Genomic DNA, 19,512 nt, shown 5'->3' with positions numbered 1-19,512 from the left:
AGCAAACATTTTTAATTTTTGAAGTCAAATTTACCCAATTTATCAGTTTTTATTTTATGGATTTTACTTTTGTTGTCAAGTCTAAGAATTCTTTGCTTATAATCCATTTTTAATTTTTGCATATGATATGAGGTTTAGGTCAAGAAACTTTTTTTTTCTTTTTTTTTTTTTTTTCCTTTTTGACAGAGTCACTCTCTGTCACCCAGGCTGGAGTGCAGTGGTGTGATCTCCACTCACTGCAACCTCTGCCTCCTGGGCTCAAGCGATTCTCCTACCTCAGCCTCCCGAGTAGCCGGGATTACAGGCGCCCACCACTATGCCCGGTTAATTTGTGTATTTTTAGTATTTTCACCATGTTGGCCAGGCTGGTTTTGAACTCTTGACCTCAAGTGATCCTCCACTTTGGCCTCCGAAAATGCTGGGATTACAGACATGATCCACTGCACCCGGCCATCACACTTTTTTTTGCCTATGAATATTCAACTGCTCCAGCAGCATTATTGAAGAGACTGTCTTTCCTCCATTGATTGACATTTGCACCCCTGTCGAAATCAGTTGTGAATATATATGTAGTTTCATTTCAATCTTCCAGAGAACTTTCAGGCCCTGAATAAATGATAGCTGGGAAAATGTACCACATTTACCTACTTCCAACTTATTTTCCTTTGCTTCCAGGAGTTGGGATTCCTGGCTGCAATACTGCCCCAAGCCTTATGTCTGTCTTGAGGAGATGGAGGGCCGGAGATGACATGGCACTGACTTTTTCCCATTCTCCAAGGGCTTTATTTGACAATCCTTGTGATTCCTTTTGGACTCCATCCATGGTCTAAATCACTGGTTTTTAACTCTCTCTCTCTCTCTCTCTCTTCTTTCCTCCCTCTCTCTCTCTTTAAATCCTCTATTCAAATGAAATCTTGCTTGGAAGCCTAATACATGGAACAGGTAAAAGTGTAGTTGTTCTAGTTGTACCAGAGGTGTGGGAGGCAAAATCTCACCCAGTTCTGTCTTTCTCACCTTCCCCAAATGGAACACAATTTGAAAACCACATTTTTTCATACATGTTGTCGATAAGATACCAAAGAAAACTGGAAAATATAGAATCAATTCTGTGGCACCCCCACCCCCACCGCCTTGCCACTGCTTTTGTATCATAAGGACAAGAACTTCAGTAGAGGATTGTTCAAGAAAATTGGAGAACACAGCTTCTCCATGAGGTAGAGAAAAGAGTGGAAATGAGGAAGAGAGACAAGAGTGGGGAGGAGAAGGACTTATTTATGTAACATTGAGAAATTATCTAACATTGAAAATGCTTTTTGCTGAGAAAGAAGTGACAGGAAAACTTGTAGGCACCTTATAATGGAAAGAGGATTAAAGCATATTCAGAAACCCAAGGTTGAACCCTGGCCAATTAATGCTACAACATTGAACAAATTTTTGAATATTGGTTTCTTTATCAGTGAACAATCTGTAAGGTTTCTTCCAGCTCTGAGACTATAATTTGGGAGTCCTAAAGGAATATTGAATGATTAAGAAACACAACAAAGGCAACTACAGCAAATAGGCTCGGTTCTCAGTTCTCGTCAACGTACCATCCCTTCACTGTAAGCCAGGGGTTGGCAAAATTTTCTGTAAAAGATTAGATAGTAACTATTTTAGGTTTTCTTTTCAGGTCACATATGGTCTCTGTCACACATTCCTCATTGTTTGTTTGGAGTTTGCTCTTTTACAACCCCTTAAATACGTTAAAAAAAAAAATTTAGATGGGGTGGGTCATCCATGCAAATATAACCAAGACACAGGCAGGATTTGGCATCCCCGTTCTAAACTACCAAACAGAAGTTTCTTAGAAAACTGATAAACAGGTAGGATGTACAATGTCAAGAAAATACTAGAAATGCAACGAATACATGTAAAATGGAATTGAGGCAAAGTGGCATACAATGGAGTTGTATCTCTGAAGGGATTAATTCTGAAGTACTGGAATAAAGTGAACATAGTCAAAAGTATTTTTGAGTTCTGGACTTCCAGAGAGGTGGCATAAGCCCTTCTGAAAATCTGTTCCTCAACAAATGCAGTAACACTGGCAAAACTGTCAAAATTAACTTTTTCAGGGCTCTAAAAATCAATCAAAAGCTTGCAACAGTCCAAACAGTATTGAAAAAACACTGATGAATCTTGTAAAAATACTAAGATGTTTGGTGTTTCAACTTGCCCTATTTCCATTTTCCCTCTCCCCAGCTCCATGGTAGCCTTGAAAACCAACAGTCACAACTACTGTACCCGTGAAAAACAGCAATCTAGTAGTTACTAGAGGATGCAGTTGGGGGTTTGGAGCTCCCCATATAACTCATTCCCAGAGAATCGTCACTCCTTGACCTGTGGGTTAGCTCCCTGGAAACTCCCATTTGCCAGGTTCTTCTTTTTTTAACCTGACTCAGAGCACACTTGCTGTGAACAGCCTTTTCAGGGGGCATTGATCAGTTGCAATTGTTTAAAAATCGCAGCTGTAGGAGGAAGAGGGCAAAAGTTGGGGCAAATCAAGCTGCTGAAAACCTTGAAAGGAAAAAGTCATAGAATTATGTGCCTATAAGGATCTTTGAAAAGCTCAGACATATTCCTGGGAATCTAGAAGTCCAGGCACAAGTTCAGGACTGGGTATATTCTTAGAAAAGAAGTGAGATGGCCCTAATCTTTCCCCACTGGCTGACCCTGAGGCCCTGTGCAAGCAGCAAGAGAATGCTAAGATGGAGTTGTAAACTGCCTGGCAGAGCATTGAAATCATGTCCCAACACAGGAACAGAGTCCCTCGGCAAAGGCTGGGAGTCTTACTGGATCAAGGCATTTAAGGTAAGCAAACAAAACTATCCTATTCATTCAAAATTATCATCACAAATAAAGGAGAAATTAAAACATTCCCAAATAGACACACAAAATTCATTGCTAGCAGACCTGTCCTGCAAAAGAATATTAAAGAGAATCATCCACAGAGAAATTAAAGTATATGAGAAAGTAATTCAAATCCACATAATTAAAAAAATAGTAAATGTATAAGTAAACACAAAAGACTGTACAAATTTATTTTCGTAACTCTTTTCTTCTTTTACTGTGTATATTTGAAGTTTGCAACATAATGTTATGGGTTACATATAGATAGTATAGTGGTTACTATAGTGAAATAATTACTTTTTTGCTGACAAGAGCAGCTAAAATCTACTCACCCAATAATACAATTTTATTACCTATAGTCCTCATATTTTACATTAAGATATCTAGATGTGTTCATCCTATATATCTGTTACTTTGTATCCTTTAACCTATATCACCTCATTTCTTCCCTTTCTATCCCGGGCTTCTGGTAACCTCTGTTTTATTCTCCATCTCTGTATATTTGACCCTTTTTTTTTTTTTAGATCCCACATATATGTGAGATTATACCATATTTTTCTTTCTGTGTCTGGCTTATTTCAAAAGACAACTATAAGAACTAGTAATTACAAGACTGTGTTGATGGACTTATTATGTATAAAGATGTAATTTGTATGTCAGTAAGAGAAAAAAGGAGTGGGAAAGAAACAGAGCTATGCTATGGCAAAATTTTTATATATAATTTAAATCAAGTTTGTATTAATCTTAAGTAGAGTGTATTAAAATGTAAATTGTAATCCTCAGGGCAATCACTAAAAAATATTACTCAAAATGAAATTAGTAAAAATACAACAAGGGAATTAAAATGGTGCACTAAGAAATATATTTAACACATAAAAGGCAAGTATCAAGTAATGAACAAAAAATGATATAACATATATAGAAAATTGCAAAATGTTAGGTGTAATTCCCGCTTTACCATAATTACGTTAAACATAAGTAGATAAAGCAATCCAATTAAAGGCAGAGACTGGCAAAATAGATTTTTAGAAAACATGATCCAACTCAATGCTATCTAAAAGAGAAACAATTTAGATTCAAACACACAAATATGTTGAAAGTAAAGTGATGGAAAAAGATTTGCCATGCAATCAGTAACTAAAGAGAGCTAGAATTGCTGTATTGATGTCAGAAAAAAAATAGACTTTAAGACAAATTTATTACTAGAGACAAAAACATTTTATAATGATAAAAAGAGTCAATATATCCAGAAAACATAAATATAAATATTTATGCATCTTAACAGAGTACCAAAATACACGAAGCAAAAACTGACGGAATTGAAAGGAGAAACAAACAATTCAACTATATTAGGTGAAGACTTAAATATCCCACTTTCAATAGTGGATAGGACAACTAGACAGAAGACCAACGAGTAATTAGAGGACTTGAATAATACTATAAACAAATACACATTTATGGAATATTCTATCCAATGAGAGCAGAATACATATTCTTTTCAAGCTCCCATGGAACATTCTCCAGGATAGATCATATGCTAGGCCATAAAACAATTCTCAATAAATTTAAAAGGATTTAAATGATACAAATTATATTCTTTGGCCCGAGTAGAATTAAATTAGAAACAATAATGGAAAGATATTCAGGAAATTCATATATATGTTGAAATTAAATAACACACAGATGACTAACCAGTGAGTCAAAAAAGAAATCACAAGAAAAATTAGAAAATACCTTGAGATAAAGGAAAATGAAATCACAATATACCAAAACTTATAGGATGCAGCTAAAGCAGTTTTCAGGGGGAAATTTATATGAACTATTTCAAATATGCTAGCCCATAGAAACAGAATTGATTAGTGGTTGGTTGCCAGGGGTTGGATGAAAGGGGAAGGGGCTGCGATTGCTAACGGGTAAGGGGTTTATTTTGAGGGTGATGAATATGTTCTAAAAGTAGATAGTGGTATACTAAATTACCTTAAAAACCACCAGACTGTACCTTTTAAAGGAGTGACTTGTATACTATGGGAATTATATCTCAATAAGCTGTTATTGTTTTAAAGTACCTTTGAAAATCCTTTATATTGACAATTAAGTACTATTTATGTTATTTCTGAGTATGCACCCATATACAGCAATATGCATGTGTGTATATATATAATGTATATAATATCACTACACACCTATATATACACATGTATACATGTATATATATTTATTATATATAATAAATATATTAAATAACACATATATTATAATATTGTATATAGTGTAATAAATATAAAATATTTATTATATATTATAAATATAATATATATTTATTATATATATTATAAATATATATACATGTGTATATATAGGTATGTAGTGATATTCAGGATGTAATGATGTATACAAATGTAAGAGAAGGTTTTATAGTTGTTCGCTCTATTACTGTGTTATGACTATTGATGAATTCCATTAAGTTAAACTTGCATATGATGAAACAACACTGTAATATAAAAAGCACAGGATTAAGAGTCTGGAGACTCAGATTCTAGGCCTACCTTTGCCATTTAACTTCCCTTTTCAGGGTCCTTGCTTCTAGATCTTAAAATTGAGGAAGATCTTTAAGGTTCCTTCTAGTTCCAAAATTCTATAAACTGCAATCATTCTATTTTTTTCTGTAGTTACCCCAAAGCAAGAGAAATGGTACACACATTGCCAAGTTAGTGAACTCCCTGGGTATTTTTCAGGTAGTACAAAAGTACCTTTTAATAATATGGAGGCCACCTTGAGTCCCGGCACACTGAACCACCGGGCTTTAGCATTATTCATGCAACAGATACTTCAGTGGAGTTGCTTGGTTGATGGAAAAAATTATCTGAGAAGATTGTTCCAGAACTTTATCTCAGAGGAAGCGGGGATAAGGCCCGAGGGTAGAATCCTGAAGAGATTTCACTTGTAGCTGCTGTGAGACTCCAAATTAATGGCATGAGATGCAGGCGATGGAGAGAATTCATAGAACTAGGCCTAATTATGAACTTCTGAACACTGTATCTCCATCAAATCATTTCGTATTCAAAATGTATTTTCTTGTATGGGTAGAACAGTGTTCAGGAAAAGGAATTATCTCAACATTCTGTTGTTGTTGATTGATATGTAGAAATACAGAAACACACATATTGCTTAGCAATACAAATAATTTGCACCTGAAATTCATTTGCTTAGTCCCTTGGAGCCCTACAGAACAAAATGTTTGTAACAAATACAGCTGTGCTGGCGATACTATTGTGTTAGAGAAAACAAAAAGTTGGTCTCTGGTCCAAGGAGCTTATAGTCAAAGGAAGTCAGGGAGGAGTTTTGAGAAACCTGGCTTCTAGTTTGGTTTTTCTATTTCCCAAACGTGCCCTGCAATTTTATGATGGTGTGATTTTGTTTCTTGCTGATTTTTTTAAAGCTGGCATGCCTGTTCTCTTCACCAGCCACTTAAATGTTACCTCTGTGAAAAGCTTTCCCCATCTCCCACTCTCTCCCAGTAGGATGTCTTTCCCACCCTCCTTTGTGCTCATGCAGTCCTTTCGTTAGCTCTTGATCATACTACCCAAAGCCACTTATATTAGAGTTAGTTGCATTCTGTGATTTAAGGGTCAGGACCCTACTTTATTCATCAAAGGGCCTCTCCAAGCACATACAAGAGGACAAAAGAAGTCTGGAAGCAGAGGAAAGTGCATATTTAAATAACGTTATTTATATTTTCAAATACTATGTTGAATATACTTCCCTCTAGTCTCTAGACAACTGCATACAAAATGCCTCTAAATTTCAAGCCATTGGTGCAATCACTGATCTGAAATTTTAAAAATTAAATAAATGAAAGTTTCCTTATCCTTCTAGTTTTTTTTGAAAATCTTTACTACATATTTCTCCAAAGGGATCCTTAATAAATTTTTGTTGAATCATACTGGGACTGTCTTTCCTCTGCACCTCTTTTTTTCTCATCCGTAAAAGGGAAATGCTATCTGCCCTGTCTCTTTCACAGGGATATCATAAGAGTAAATGAGAAAATGGCTGTGCAATAGAAAAAAAAGCAGTATGAAAATGCAAAATGTTGTTCTCATTAACTATCCAAGGATTTACTTCGTGTCCACATTGTAACACTTGAGTATGCGGACTTTGGCTAACCCCATTGCAGCTGCATTAAAGAAGATTCTCCATGAACTGCTTAAGAGAAGAAGCCAAGAAGCTGATTACAGCTTAGGGCCCCGCCACAGCCATCAAAAGTTACCAAAGGGATGCTGGGACTTCAAGTTTTTTCCAATTGTGCAGGAGGAAACTCATGGCCTCAGCCATCTGCTTCCTGTCTGCATCATGACTCACACCTTTCAGGTCCACTTGGACAGAAGTTTAGATGAGATCTGCTCAGACCTGCTGCCCAGAGACTTGATGGTACTAAGGTTCAGGTAGCTGTGTGAAAGGAGGAGCATGAATCTAGGACCTGAGATCCAGGGGGACTGAGACAGGATCACAAGCTTTTTATCTTATTCAGAAAAACCAGTTCAATCTTCATTACTGGTGGTGTAAGCATGACACTATTGCTTCTTGATAGGATGCACTGAGAGAATACAACATCACTCCTATGATATTCCTGCCCCAAATTCAGAATCTGAATCTAATCACAAGGAAACATCAGACAAGCCCAAATTGAAAGGCATTCTACCAAATAACTGGCCTGTACCCTTTATTTCTACAATATACTGTACTGAGAGATAGAGAGTCTCAGGGACTTTTCCAGATTAAAGAAGACTAAAGGGACATGAGAACTTGCAACATGTGATTCTAGATTGGATTTTGGACCAGAAAAAAAAGAAACATTATTAAAGCAATTGATAAAGTTTGAATATGGACTGTAGAGTATATAATAGTATTGTGCCAGTGTTAAATTTCCTAATTTTGATGATTGCGCTATGGTTATGAAAGAAAAAGTCCTTGTTCTTAGGAACTACATACTGACATATTGAGGGGTAAAGGGGCATAATGTTTGCCCATGATGTTAATCTCAAATGGTTCAGAAAAAATAACATGTACTATATGTATTTATTTGTGTATGTGTCTCTCTCTCTCTATATATATATACACACACACATATATATATATATATATATATAGAGAGAGAGAGAGAGGGAGAACATTAAAAATAAGTAGATGAGGCAAAATATAAACAACTAGTGAATCCCTGTAAAGAGATACATAAGTTGTTTATTATTTTTGCAACTCTTCTGTAAGTTTGAAACGATATAAAAATAAAGAGCTTTAAAAATAGTGAGAATTATACCAAATTTAAATGTTTACTTTATTTAAAAGCTTGCTCTAGAAAATGATATAATGTATTACTTAACATTTGCTTGCTTAACTGTCTTTAAAAAGAGTAATTTTAAAAATAAAATGAAACACTGAAAATTCCACAGTTAAGAAAACAGTGAAGCTCTGACAATGCAGCCACCTGTGAGCTTGTTCTAGTCTTCAATGGTTAGAATTGAGTCAGTAAACAAACAAGCCATAAGTGCCTGCAAGCCCAGCCAGGAAAAATAGTTTAACAATGCAAACAACTCACCTTGGTGGGCTTATGGATGATGGGTCCTCAGCGTAAATGACCTGAACATGTCAGTTGAAAAACTCAATAACTCGAGTGTGCAGAACAAATGTCCAAGCTGCCTTCACACTTTAGGGAAGGTACCGATGGAAAGTGCTAGGGTAAATCATGCCTCCCAAAAGGAAGGTAGGAGCAGAAAGGCATATAGGAGGTGCTGTGTGGACAGTGGAACAACAGAAGTAGTCTGTTCCCATTTTGGCATGTCCATATTTACAAGCTTTGCTGCTCAGCAAAGAATAACTAAAAGCCAACTGTAAAAACTATTTTCATCCATCTCATAATCTCTAGGTAACACTGGTTACACAGAGTTCAGTAAATACTTCTTTGATGAAATGAAATAGCTCAACAGGACAATCAGAAAGTTCTGGAAGGTTCAATAGCAGAAGTTAAAGGGGCCATTAAAGCAATGGAACAGACATTAGAAATTGTGGGGCAGGCAGTAGCCAGATTAGCCAGGAAATTAAAAGACTGATATAGAAAAAAGAAAATGAAAATGGATGACGGTCAGTGGTGTGCTGTTAACTGTTTAGCAACTGACTGTGAGAAAAAAACAACCTTGACTTATAGTATTTGTTAATGTCCATGGTGTACATATTCCCACCATGGCCAAATTCAAGTTACAAATATGATGTCACTCAATACAGAGTTGAGAAGCAATGTACACAATCAGCTCTCACCACCTCGTGTGAGCTGGCTACAGCATACCACTGGTGGTGATTTGGGTACCACTCTTATGGCTAGATATGTTACCCTGGTAAGTAACTTAACCTTTTGGCTCTCAATTTCCTCATCTGTAAAATGTCAAACCTCATAAGATTATTTAGAGAATCAAATAAAACTAATTTATCTCCATCTAAGGTGTCTTCCATCTCTGACCATCTCTGATTCTGTGATGCAGTTAGTCATATTGGTGGCTTTTTGCCTTTTACCATCTCACACCCAGTCTTGTGAGCAGGAAAAAGATTAGAGAAGGCTAGAGGAAGTTGCTCCACAGTATAGTATTCAGAGAATAAGTCACATCAACACTGCCTTAGGTATAAGAAATTCAAGGCAGTGACCATTGCATATTTTCTACACAGAGATTTTTGGGTGAGAATCTGTTTGGATAGTGGGGCTAGGGAATTTATGTGCTCTGTTATTTAATGATATATTTATTTGGAATAGTTTAAGGGGTATACATGGTGGCCAAGGCCAGTGCAATGTGTATGTGTGTTCTCTTCCTACACTGCACCAGAATCTGCCTGGTGATAAAGGGTACATAGTGAAAGTAGGAGCTATTCATTTGTTGATGTCCAGTAAATCTAAATGGAGTAGGTAACTCAGTGCAACTTTTTGGGACTGCTATCTTTGTCATTTCCACTGACTGGTGCCTGGTGACATAAAGTGCCCTGAACACCCCCTTTGCTATGTCTCTGAATTGGGGAGACAAGTCATGTCCCAAAGCAGGGTTTGGTTACCTCATTAGCTTTGGAGACCTTTTGGAAACCCTTTGGAAGAAGTGTTAGAATGTAGCAGGAAATAAATCAGGAATTGGAGGAATAAATAAAAATGACTAGAAGCTTGCTCCCTGCTTGGATTCCCAGAACTTCAAGTTAATGGAGCCAGATGAAGAAAATTTCTGGCCTTAATGTGCTTTTGAGTTGGAATGGAAGAGAAAACCTTCACCGAGCCATTCAGGAATCTCTGAGTGCAAAGAGGTTTAGTAAGGTATAAGAGACATAATACCTTGTGCTTCCGGAGGCTGCCAGGACTGGTGGGCGTAGAGATGGGAGACTGCTTAGACTTGGGGGTAGAGAGCTGGCTGCTGGAGGTTCCGTTTGCTAGCCCAAGGCAAGAGAAAAGGAAGGGATAAAAATCAACAGCATACAAAGGAGCAAGTTATCCTTCCCCTCTGAAGACACTAAGAACATTCAAACAAGGTACACAGACAACCAAGTGATGTGGTGAGTAGAACAAAGATGAAAAGAAACACACTCCTCAAAGGGGCAAGAACTGCAGTCCTCAGTTAATTGGATCCCTATGCAGTGCAAGGCCATCATCCTCCCACCCTTTCCTCCTCAGTGCTTCCCAATCACAGGGGTCTGTTTCTTTTCAAACATTTTTCGTATTCATTCCCAGGTTTGCCCCTAACATCTCTGGGAGGTAGTCTGGGAAGGTACTATTTTGCTTTAATTTTATAGAGGACAAAAGTGAGGCACAGAGAGGTTATGTGCCTTACCTTAAAGAGGAAAAAATATGGGCAATTTGGACCAGTACACATTTCCTTTGGTGGCAGATGATGGGGTAGGCGAAAGATAGCCCTATTGTTAGTCTCTCCCACTCTCTTTTCCTGCTCATGCCCCACCATTGTGCCTTTCCTATCTCATTCTGCATGTGTGAAAGGAACAGGATGTAAGAAAGACAAAATAGACTAGTTAGGAAGAATGAAAGAGAAAGTGGAGGAAAAACAGAAGGTGAAACATTAAAAGAAGCCTCAGGCAGCAGAATGGGCAGAGGAGAAAATCAAAAAAGAGAGAGCGACAAAGAGATCAGGAATGGAGGAGAAAAGAGACATGGAAGATGATAAGATATTAAAAGAGAAGGAGGAAGTTGAAACATGGTGAAAGACATAGAGACACATAAAGATCCAAAATGGTAGCCAGAGTCAGGGTTTACCCCCATTTGGCTCCAGCCAAGAAAATGTTGAAAATCAGAGAGTTTCTTTTTAAACATCTTTATATTCTATTGTGTTGTTAAATTGTTTTATATTCCCTTGCTAATGAACTTTTTAATATACAATCATGAAGAAAGAAATGTGGAATATTAGCTTTCAAAGTGGATTCTTGTTCAGACATTTCATACTAAAGTATTTTTTTTAAGTCTTAAGACCTACATTGTTAAACAGAGATATTCTAAAATGTGCTTTAAAAACAAAGGCAAATATCCTGAGGTTGTGTGGAGACTGGGGGATAGGAAGAGAGAGGGGGAGGGAGAAGGAGTGGGGTGGGGAGAGAGAGAATAAATAGAAAATTGAAAATTGAAAACATTAAGCAGAAAGATGGCCTGAGAGTGTTCCTGTTAGTCCCATAGGTAAAGCTTAAACTGCTGTATCATGAATATTTCCTGAGGATATATTCCTTCTGCACCACTTATGGAAATATTTCCCTAGGTTCTGGAACATGCACATCAACTGTAGAGATGGAAGAGACATCAGTGTAGTGGTTGGTAAGTTTATTTAAGTGCAAGTGAGCTGAAAAATGGATACTTAAGCATTCACTGTCTGGCTTATATCCTCATTCATCTCTCACCCACTCATTGAGAAGCCCTCCTCCCTGTCGTTCTTTCATTTAGCCAGTAGCTATGGAGCACTACCTATGAGCCAAGCAAAGTGTTAGACATTGGGGTTTCAGAGAGGACTGTTACTTCCTGGGGGAGGCAGGCAAGAATTCAGTGAAATAAACGCTAAGACATAGCCTTGCATAGGGTATTACTGGAATCCAGATAATAGACTTTGAAATCTGGGGCCTGAAAGACAAACAAGAGAGAGCAACACCTGAGAAATCTTGAAAGATGAATCTGAAATAGGCAAATCAATAAAGACAGAGAGTAGATTAATAGTTTCCAGGGGTTGGAGGAAGGGCAGGAGATTGAAAGTCTGCTATTGGGTACAAGTTTTCTTTGGGGAAGGCAAAGATATTCTGACATTAAATAGTGATGTTGGTTGTACAACTCCATGACCAAACTAAAACCCACTGAGTTGCATATGTTAAATTAGTAAATTATATGTTATGTAAATTGTATCTCAATAAAGCCCTTAAAAAACGATGAATCAGAGATAGAATCATTCTACCATAACAACACATAGGCAGAGAGGATAGGAAGGGTGTTCTAGGCATTAGAATTGCCAACATCCTTTCATGTTAACAACTCTCAATAATCTAGGCATTGAAGGAACACACTTCAAAATGTTAAGAGTCATCTACAACAAACTCATAGTTAACCTCATACTGAATGGGCAAAAGCTGGAAGCATTCCCCTTGAAAACCAGCACAAGACCAGGATGTCCTCTCTCACCATTCCCTTTGTTGTTGTTATTGTTGTTGTTTTTTGAGACAGAGTCTTGCTCTATCACCAGGCTGGAGTGCAGTGGCACGATCTTGGCTCACTGCAACCTCCACCTCCCAGGTTCAAGTGATTCTCCTGCCTCAGCCTCCCAAATAGCTAGGACTACAGGCAGGCGCCACCATGCCCAGCTAATTTTTGTATTTTTAGTAGAGATGGGGTTTCACCATGTTGGCCAGGGTGATCTCAATCTGTTGACCTCATGATCCTCCTGCCTCAGCCTCCCAAAGTGCTGCGATTACAATCGTGAGCCACTTTGCCTGGTCCCTCTCTCACCACTCTTATTCAACATAGTATTGGAAATTCTGGCCAGAGCAATCAGTCAAGACAAATAAATAAAAGGCATCCAAATAGGAAGAGAGGAAGTCAAACCATCTCTATAGGTGACATGATTCTATATCTAGAAAACCCCATAGTATCTGCCCCAAAACTCCATGATCTGATAAACAATATCGGCAAAGTCTCAGGATACAAAATCAAGGCACAAACATCACTAGCCTTCCTACACACCAACAACAGCCAAGCTGAGAGCCAAATCAGGAATGCAATCCCATTCATATTTGTTAGAGACAGAATAAAATACCTAGGAATACAGCTAACTAGGGAGGTGAAAGATCTCTACAATGAGAATTACAAAACACTTCTCAAAGAAATCAGAGAAGACATAAACAAATGGAAAAACATTCTATGCTCATGGATAGTAAGAATCAATATCATTAAAATGGCCATACTGCCCAAAACAATGTACAGATTCAATGTTATTTCTATCAAACTACCAATGACATTCTTCACAGAACTAGGAAAAACTATTTTAAAATTCATATGGAACCAAAAAAATAGCCCAAATAACCAAGGCAACTATAAGCAAAAAGAACAAAGCTGGAGGCATCACATTACCTGACTAAACTATACCACAGGGCTACAGTAACCAAAACAGCACAGTACTGGTACAAAAACAGACACACAGACCAATGGAATAGAACAGAGAGCCTGGAAATAAGGCCACACACCTACCACCATCTGATCGTTGACAAAAATAAGCAATAGGGAAAGGACTCCCTATTCAATAAATGGTGCTGGGATAACTGGCTAGCAATATGCAGAAGATTGAATCTGGGCCCTTTCCTTACACCATGTACAAAAATTAATTCAAGGTGGATCAAAGACTTAAATGAAAAACCCTGGAAGACAACCTAGGCAATACCATTCAGCACATAGGACTTGTCAAAGATTTAATAATAAAGATATCAAAAGCAATTTCAAAAAAAAAGCAAAAATTGACAAACAGGATCTAATTAAACTAAAGAGCTTCTGCACAGTGAAAGAAACTATCAACAGAGTGAACAGACAACCTACAGAATGGTAGAAAATACTTGCAAACTATGCATCTTACGAAGGTCTAATATCCATCATCTATAAGGAACTTAAGCAAATTTACAGGAAACAAACAAACAATCCCATTAAAAAGTGGGCAAAGGGCATGAACAGGCAGATACTTTTCACAAGAAGACATTCATGTAGCCAACAAGCATATGAAAACATGCTCCACATCACTAATCATTAGAGAAACTCAAATCAAAACCACAATGAGATACCATCTCACACCAGTCAGAATGGCTATTAATAAAAAGTTGGCCAGGCATGGTGGCTCATGCCTGTAATCCCAGCACTTTGGGAGGCTGAGGCAGGCTGATCATGAGGTCAGGAGTTCGAGACCATCCTGGCCAATGTGGTGAAACCCTGTCTCTACTAAAAATACAAAAATTAGCTGAGTGTGGTGGCATGTGCCTGTAATCCCAGCTACTTGGGAGGCTGAGGCAGGAGAATTGCTTGAACCAGGGAGGTGGAGGTTGCAGTGAGCTGAGATCATGATACTATACTCCAGTCTGGGTGACAGAGTGAGACTTGGTCTCAAAAAAAAAAAAAAAAAAAAAAGTCAAAAAATAACATGCTGGCAAGGTTGTAGAGAAAAGGGAATGCTTATGCACTGATAGTGGGAATGTAAATTACTTCAACCATTTTGAAAAGCAGTGTGATGATTCCTCAAAGAACTTAAAACAGAATTACCATTTGACCCAGCAATCTTATTATTGGGTATACACCCCAAGGAATATAAATCATTCTACCATAACAACACATGCATGTGTATAATCATTGCAGTACTATTCACAATAGCAAAGACATGGAATCAACCTAAATTCCCATCAATGATAGACTGGATAATGAAAATGTGGTGCATATATACCACAGAAAACTATGCAGCCATGAAAAAGAACAAGATTATGTACTTTGCAGTACCATGGATGAAGCTGGAGGCCATTATCCTTAGCAAACTAACACAGGAACAGAAAACCAAATATCTAATTTCATACTTGTAAGTGGGAGCTAAATGATGAGAACACATGGACACAAAGAGGGGAACAACAGTCAATGAGGCCTAGTTGAGGGTAGAGGGTGGAAGGAGGGAGAGGATCAGAAAAGCTACCTATTAGGTACTATGCTTATTACCTGGTTAACAAAATAATCTCCACACCAAACTCCCATGACATGCAGTTTACCTATATAACACACCGGCACATGTATCCCTGAACCTAAAAAAAAAGTTAAAAAAAAATTGCACCAGCAGGAACAAAGACACGAATGTGTGAGAGAATACATTATGATAACAGAAGTGCAAGGAACTCATAATGGCTGAAGCACAGGGTGCCAGCAGGGAGTTTCAGGAGATGAGGCTGGAGACAGAGGATAAGGGTCAGCCCCTGGCAGCCTTTTTGTGTAGCCTATTAAGAAGTTTGCATTTGGTTTCTGAAGGAGAGTCACAGAAGAATTTTAAGCTGAAAGTGATATCAAATTTGCATTTTAAAGCTCCAGCTACTGTGGTTGGTTAAGACAGAGGGCAGAGTGGGAAGGGGTAGGGTAGAAGCAAAGAGGTTGGTTAGAAGACATTGCACTAATCCAGGTAAGGGGTGATGATGGTTCACTAAGGCCACGGGGGAGGGAGAGAATGAATACCATGGTAGATAGGGACCTAGAGGCCAGATAAGCATAGAGTATTGTGTTTACATACCATATAAACCACTCAAAGAACACGACCTGTGCCAAACAGCACCAAGAATGCGGGCACTAGACTTTGTCAAGGCACTAGGCTTTTTTGTGAATAACAAATGCACTTTGGAAAAGGCAAGAGGCTGTGTAGTAAAAAAGCAGTGAATTACTCTTTGTCAGAAATGAAGGAGTTAATAGTTGAAAGAGTTAATGGACCACCTATAGTGCCTGAGAGCTTCCCCAGCAGACCTGACCCATAGCACTCAAGGTAAGAAGCAATCTTGGAGACCTATATGAGCTGACACAATAGAACTCTTCCAAAAGAGCTGCGACCTCAGCCATAAAGTCTGACAGTAGTGGGCAACCCCATTAAGTTCTCCTCTGGCATTTTTTTTTTACATGATTGCTATATACTTCACAGATTCTAGTGTCCCAGTATTTGTTAGCCAAGCTATAAAGGGATGGTTGCTACACCATCAATATTAGAACTGTCTTTTTTACCTACACACTTATCTAGCTGAAAATGAGTCCACTGGTCTTGCCAAAGTGTGGAAAATTGTTAAGCACAAGCATGTGTCCATGTGAGTCAGTTTCTATTTATTGGTTACAGAACTGAATGCATACGCTCTTCAGCAACTTCCAGGTCTTTTGTCAGTATCCTCTGAAACATTTTCACTCAGTAACTTTAGGGGCAGTACATAAGTACATATTCCATATATGCCTCTCTATATATTCTCTGCATATGTGTACATTTATGTATGTTCCCAATTCTCCACCCATTCCTCTCCCTTTTAAAATTAAGAATTAATCTTAAGCTGTCTATAAATAAAGGACTTAATTTTGTCATCAACATTCAACAAGCATTTTGGAAATCAGCTTTTAATAATTTAACTACCATTCACTGCATTGTTGTAAAAATACAGACACTTTCTCAGACGTTCCCAGAGTTCCCTGATAGAACGAAATCCAAAAGTGGACATAGAGAAATTAAGTAATGTAGACTTGCACAGTTAAATGTAGATTCATTACAAGCTGAAGGAGGCCCTACATTTACAGACTAGATAAAATGTATCCAAAGGCACACTTTGTCTATGGATTCTGTGGGACAAAAATCTGGAAAGGTGCCATTTGACATGGATTCTAGAGCCAGTTCACATAAATGTCAAGTAAAAGAGGCAGCAGGAAATAATACAAATAGGGTCTGATGAACTTTGTGTGCTTGGATTGGTAAATCCATGTAGGTCCACATTTCATTTTAAGAGTGGCTGGAAATGGCACCACTGTTTGATATTCCTCATTTTCCTTTATTCTTCTTTACTAACCATCCTTAGCTCTTGTCTTTGAGCTTCCATTTCTAAGTGGGAATTAGGAAATGCCTTGGTGGATCTTCTCCATCTTTAACTTGTCTCTCTTTCTCATTTCCCTTCTCAGAACCACAGCATTGTCTCGCTGTTCTGACCTTTTATTTATACATGATCCAAATTCTCTCATCTCTTTCAACTCTTGTATAGTCCATTTTTCCCCTGGGCAACAAGGGGCATCAAAAACTTTTCTATCTCCTAGGCCACCTTTTCAATCTTATCAACAAAAATAGGATAAAAATTACTCTTTATTGAGTGTCTGTGATGGGTCAGGCACTCTTCTTTCTTTCTTTCTTTCTTTCTTTCTTTCTTTCTTTCTTTCTTTCTTTCTTTCTTTCTTTCTTTCTTTCTTTCTTTCTTTCTTTCTTTCTCTCTCTCTCTCTCTCTCTCTCTCTCTCATACACACACACACACACACACACACACACACACATATGTTCCAGCTAGGGGTAGCAAATACAGGATCTGAATGTAAGTTTCTTTGATTCCAAAGCCTATATGGTTTTTTTGTTTTTGCTAACATAGGCTCTTAAAAAACAAAACAAAACAAAACAAACAAACAAACAAAAAACCTAATTGCTTCTGAAATTCCTTCCTATGAGGAGGGTGAAAGTTGTGGCCGAGAAAAGAGAAAGTAATGAAAAAAGACAGACACCAGAGCTGACACCCATCTTCGGGGCTTCTATCCTATTCGGTCTGGTTTAGATTTAGAAAGTGGTTAGCAAGAGCTTTCTTTCATTCACCGAACCAGTTGGGTATCATACACAGTGTCATGAAACAATAGCAGACAGAGCATTTAGCATGACACGTAACTACCCTCATGTTACAAAGTTCTCCGGGAAGATAGTATCTATGCCCTGTCTGTCAACCCTCTCAGTTGGTGCCCTTCAGCTACGCAGCACAATTGCCAAGCTTGGTCCTGCAGTCTTGGTTCACTGGCTCCTCTGAATGATTATGCCTGTTCTTGTCTTTGTACTCATCTTTAGCTCCTTGGCTCTGTCTGCCTTTCCTGTCAGAATGGAACAGCACAAGGCCAAACAGGATAGTTGGTAAGGAAACTAGGCTGACTTATCTAGATTTACGGAGATTTAAATATATAGGGAAAAATGGGTTCCTGGGGGATGAGTAATAAGGCCTGTATGTGTGGATCGAGTAGGGAGAGGTTAGTTCCCAAAGAAAAATGAGAAAGTCTAGTTTTTGGTGTGAGTTTTTGGCCAAGGACAAAGTGGGGTCACCAGCCAGGCAGAGTTGATGCTAAACTCCCAAACTGCGGATTCCCTTGTCTGGAGGCTGGACCGATTCCTGGAAACTTGGAGGCAACTGAGTACAAGTTGGGCATAAGAGGCCCCAGGTGTAGCAATTATAGAGTTGCCTGGACAGCAAGTTACATGAGTCATTATACTTCCTGGGCTCAAGTTTACATGACCAGAATGGTACAGAAAATAAAGGGACAGCTTGGCATCTACATTTCTCCCAACCTTTGACCACAGACCAAACCAAGTTAATGCCCATTCACTTAGCCCTGGCTTTTCCTTCCATCCTAAGCCCAACATTTGAGCCCAACTCAAAATCAAGCCTCATGGTTTTTATTTGATGTCATTTTGAAATATTCCTCATTTAAAACAACCCCAGTTTACGAAAAGAGCTATGATAATAATTTCAGAGCCCCTTTTATAATTTCAACTGTTTTTCTGCAGTTATTTTCAGAGCATTTTACCATACATGAACTCAAATTATTCTCCTGATAGCTCTAAGAGATGGTGGCCAGGTATTACTAGTCTCCTTTTAATAACAAGGATATGGGGGTTCAGAGAGGGTATGACTTGCGTAAATGGTATACACTCTGCCCCTCCTCAATGGATGGTGGCTTCGGGACTTGCTCACAGATTCTATTTCAAAATTTCCTTAAAGTTAGCACATCACATACCTCCCACTGTGAACTTCTAGTAATTCATTTTCTGTCTTGTGTTCTGTAACTCCCTGATGCCTTGCAGAGGGAGATCTCAACACACAATTCTGCCACTTCCTCATTTTTCTCATACTGAGATGCTCTAAGCTTTTATTCATTCCAGTCCAAAGATACCTTGTTTTCTCCTTACAAATACAGGGAGTTTTTCCTGGAAGGCCATCCAAGTGGATCCAAGGTGGTTTCAACTTACTTCAGAAGGAGGCCAAGAGACAGACCCTTTGGTTTTCACACATACATTCCAGAGAGCCCTTGGGCAGGGTGTGTGGACTGCTTTGGCTAATTGTTTCTGCTCAATGGAAAAGCCTTTGTCCCTCTCCCTAGACCCATCCATTAGGGAAGCAAGAACTGAGAGCCTGGGAATAGTTCTTCAATGATTTGATCATAGGGTTTGCTCTCAAGCCAAATTCAATTGTAGGTTGTGAGACACTGTAACTTCAGAAGATGGAATTTGAATTTTAAATCTATTTCCTACGGAATCTTGGACAGCATGAAGTTATGAATCCTTTAAATAAGGGGGA

At 38.3% G+C, this 19,512-nt stretch overlaps 1 protein-coding gene across 11 annotated transcripts in view; it reads right to left on the bottom strand.

Annotated features, from left to right (window-relative positions):
• The window catches only part of LOC105490477 (doublecortin), a 125,440-nt gene that overhangs the window by 9,185 nt on the left and 96,743 nt on the right, over positions 1-19,512 (bottom strand). For 4 of the 11 annotated variants that reach the window (XM_011756159.3, XM_011756161.3, XM_011756162.3 and 1 more), the window contains exon 6: positions 10,244-10,338. The exons of 3 other annotated variants lie outside the window; for them this stretch is intronic. In XM_011756159.3, the coding sequence (XP_011754461.1) occupies positions 10,244-10,338 (95 nt within the window). Of the gene's footprint in view, positions 1-10,240; positions 10,339-19,512 lie in introns of all 11 variants that reach the window. 4 more of the 11 variants (XM_011756156.3, XM_011756160.3, XM_011756158.3 and 1 more) reach the window with 1 other exon arrangement.

The sequence above is a fragment of the Macaca nemestrina genome, chromosome X (assembly GCF_043159975.1).
Source record: "Macaca nemestrina isolate mMacNem1 chromosome X, mMacNem.hap1, whole genome shotgun sequence".
NCBI classification, from domain to species: Eukaryota; Metazoa; Chordata; class Mammalia; order Primates; family Cercopithecidae; genus Macaca; species Macaca nemestrina.
This window is presented reverse-complemented; position numbering and strand designations above follow the sequence as displayed.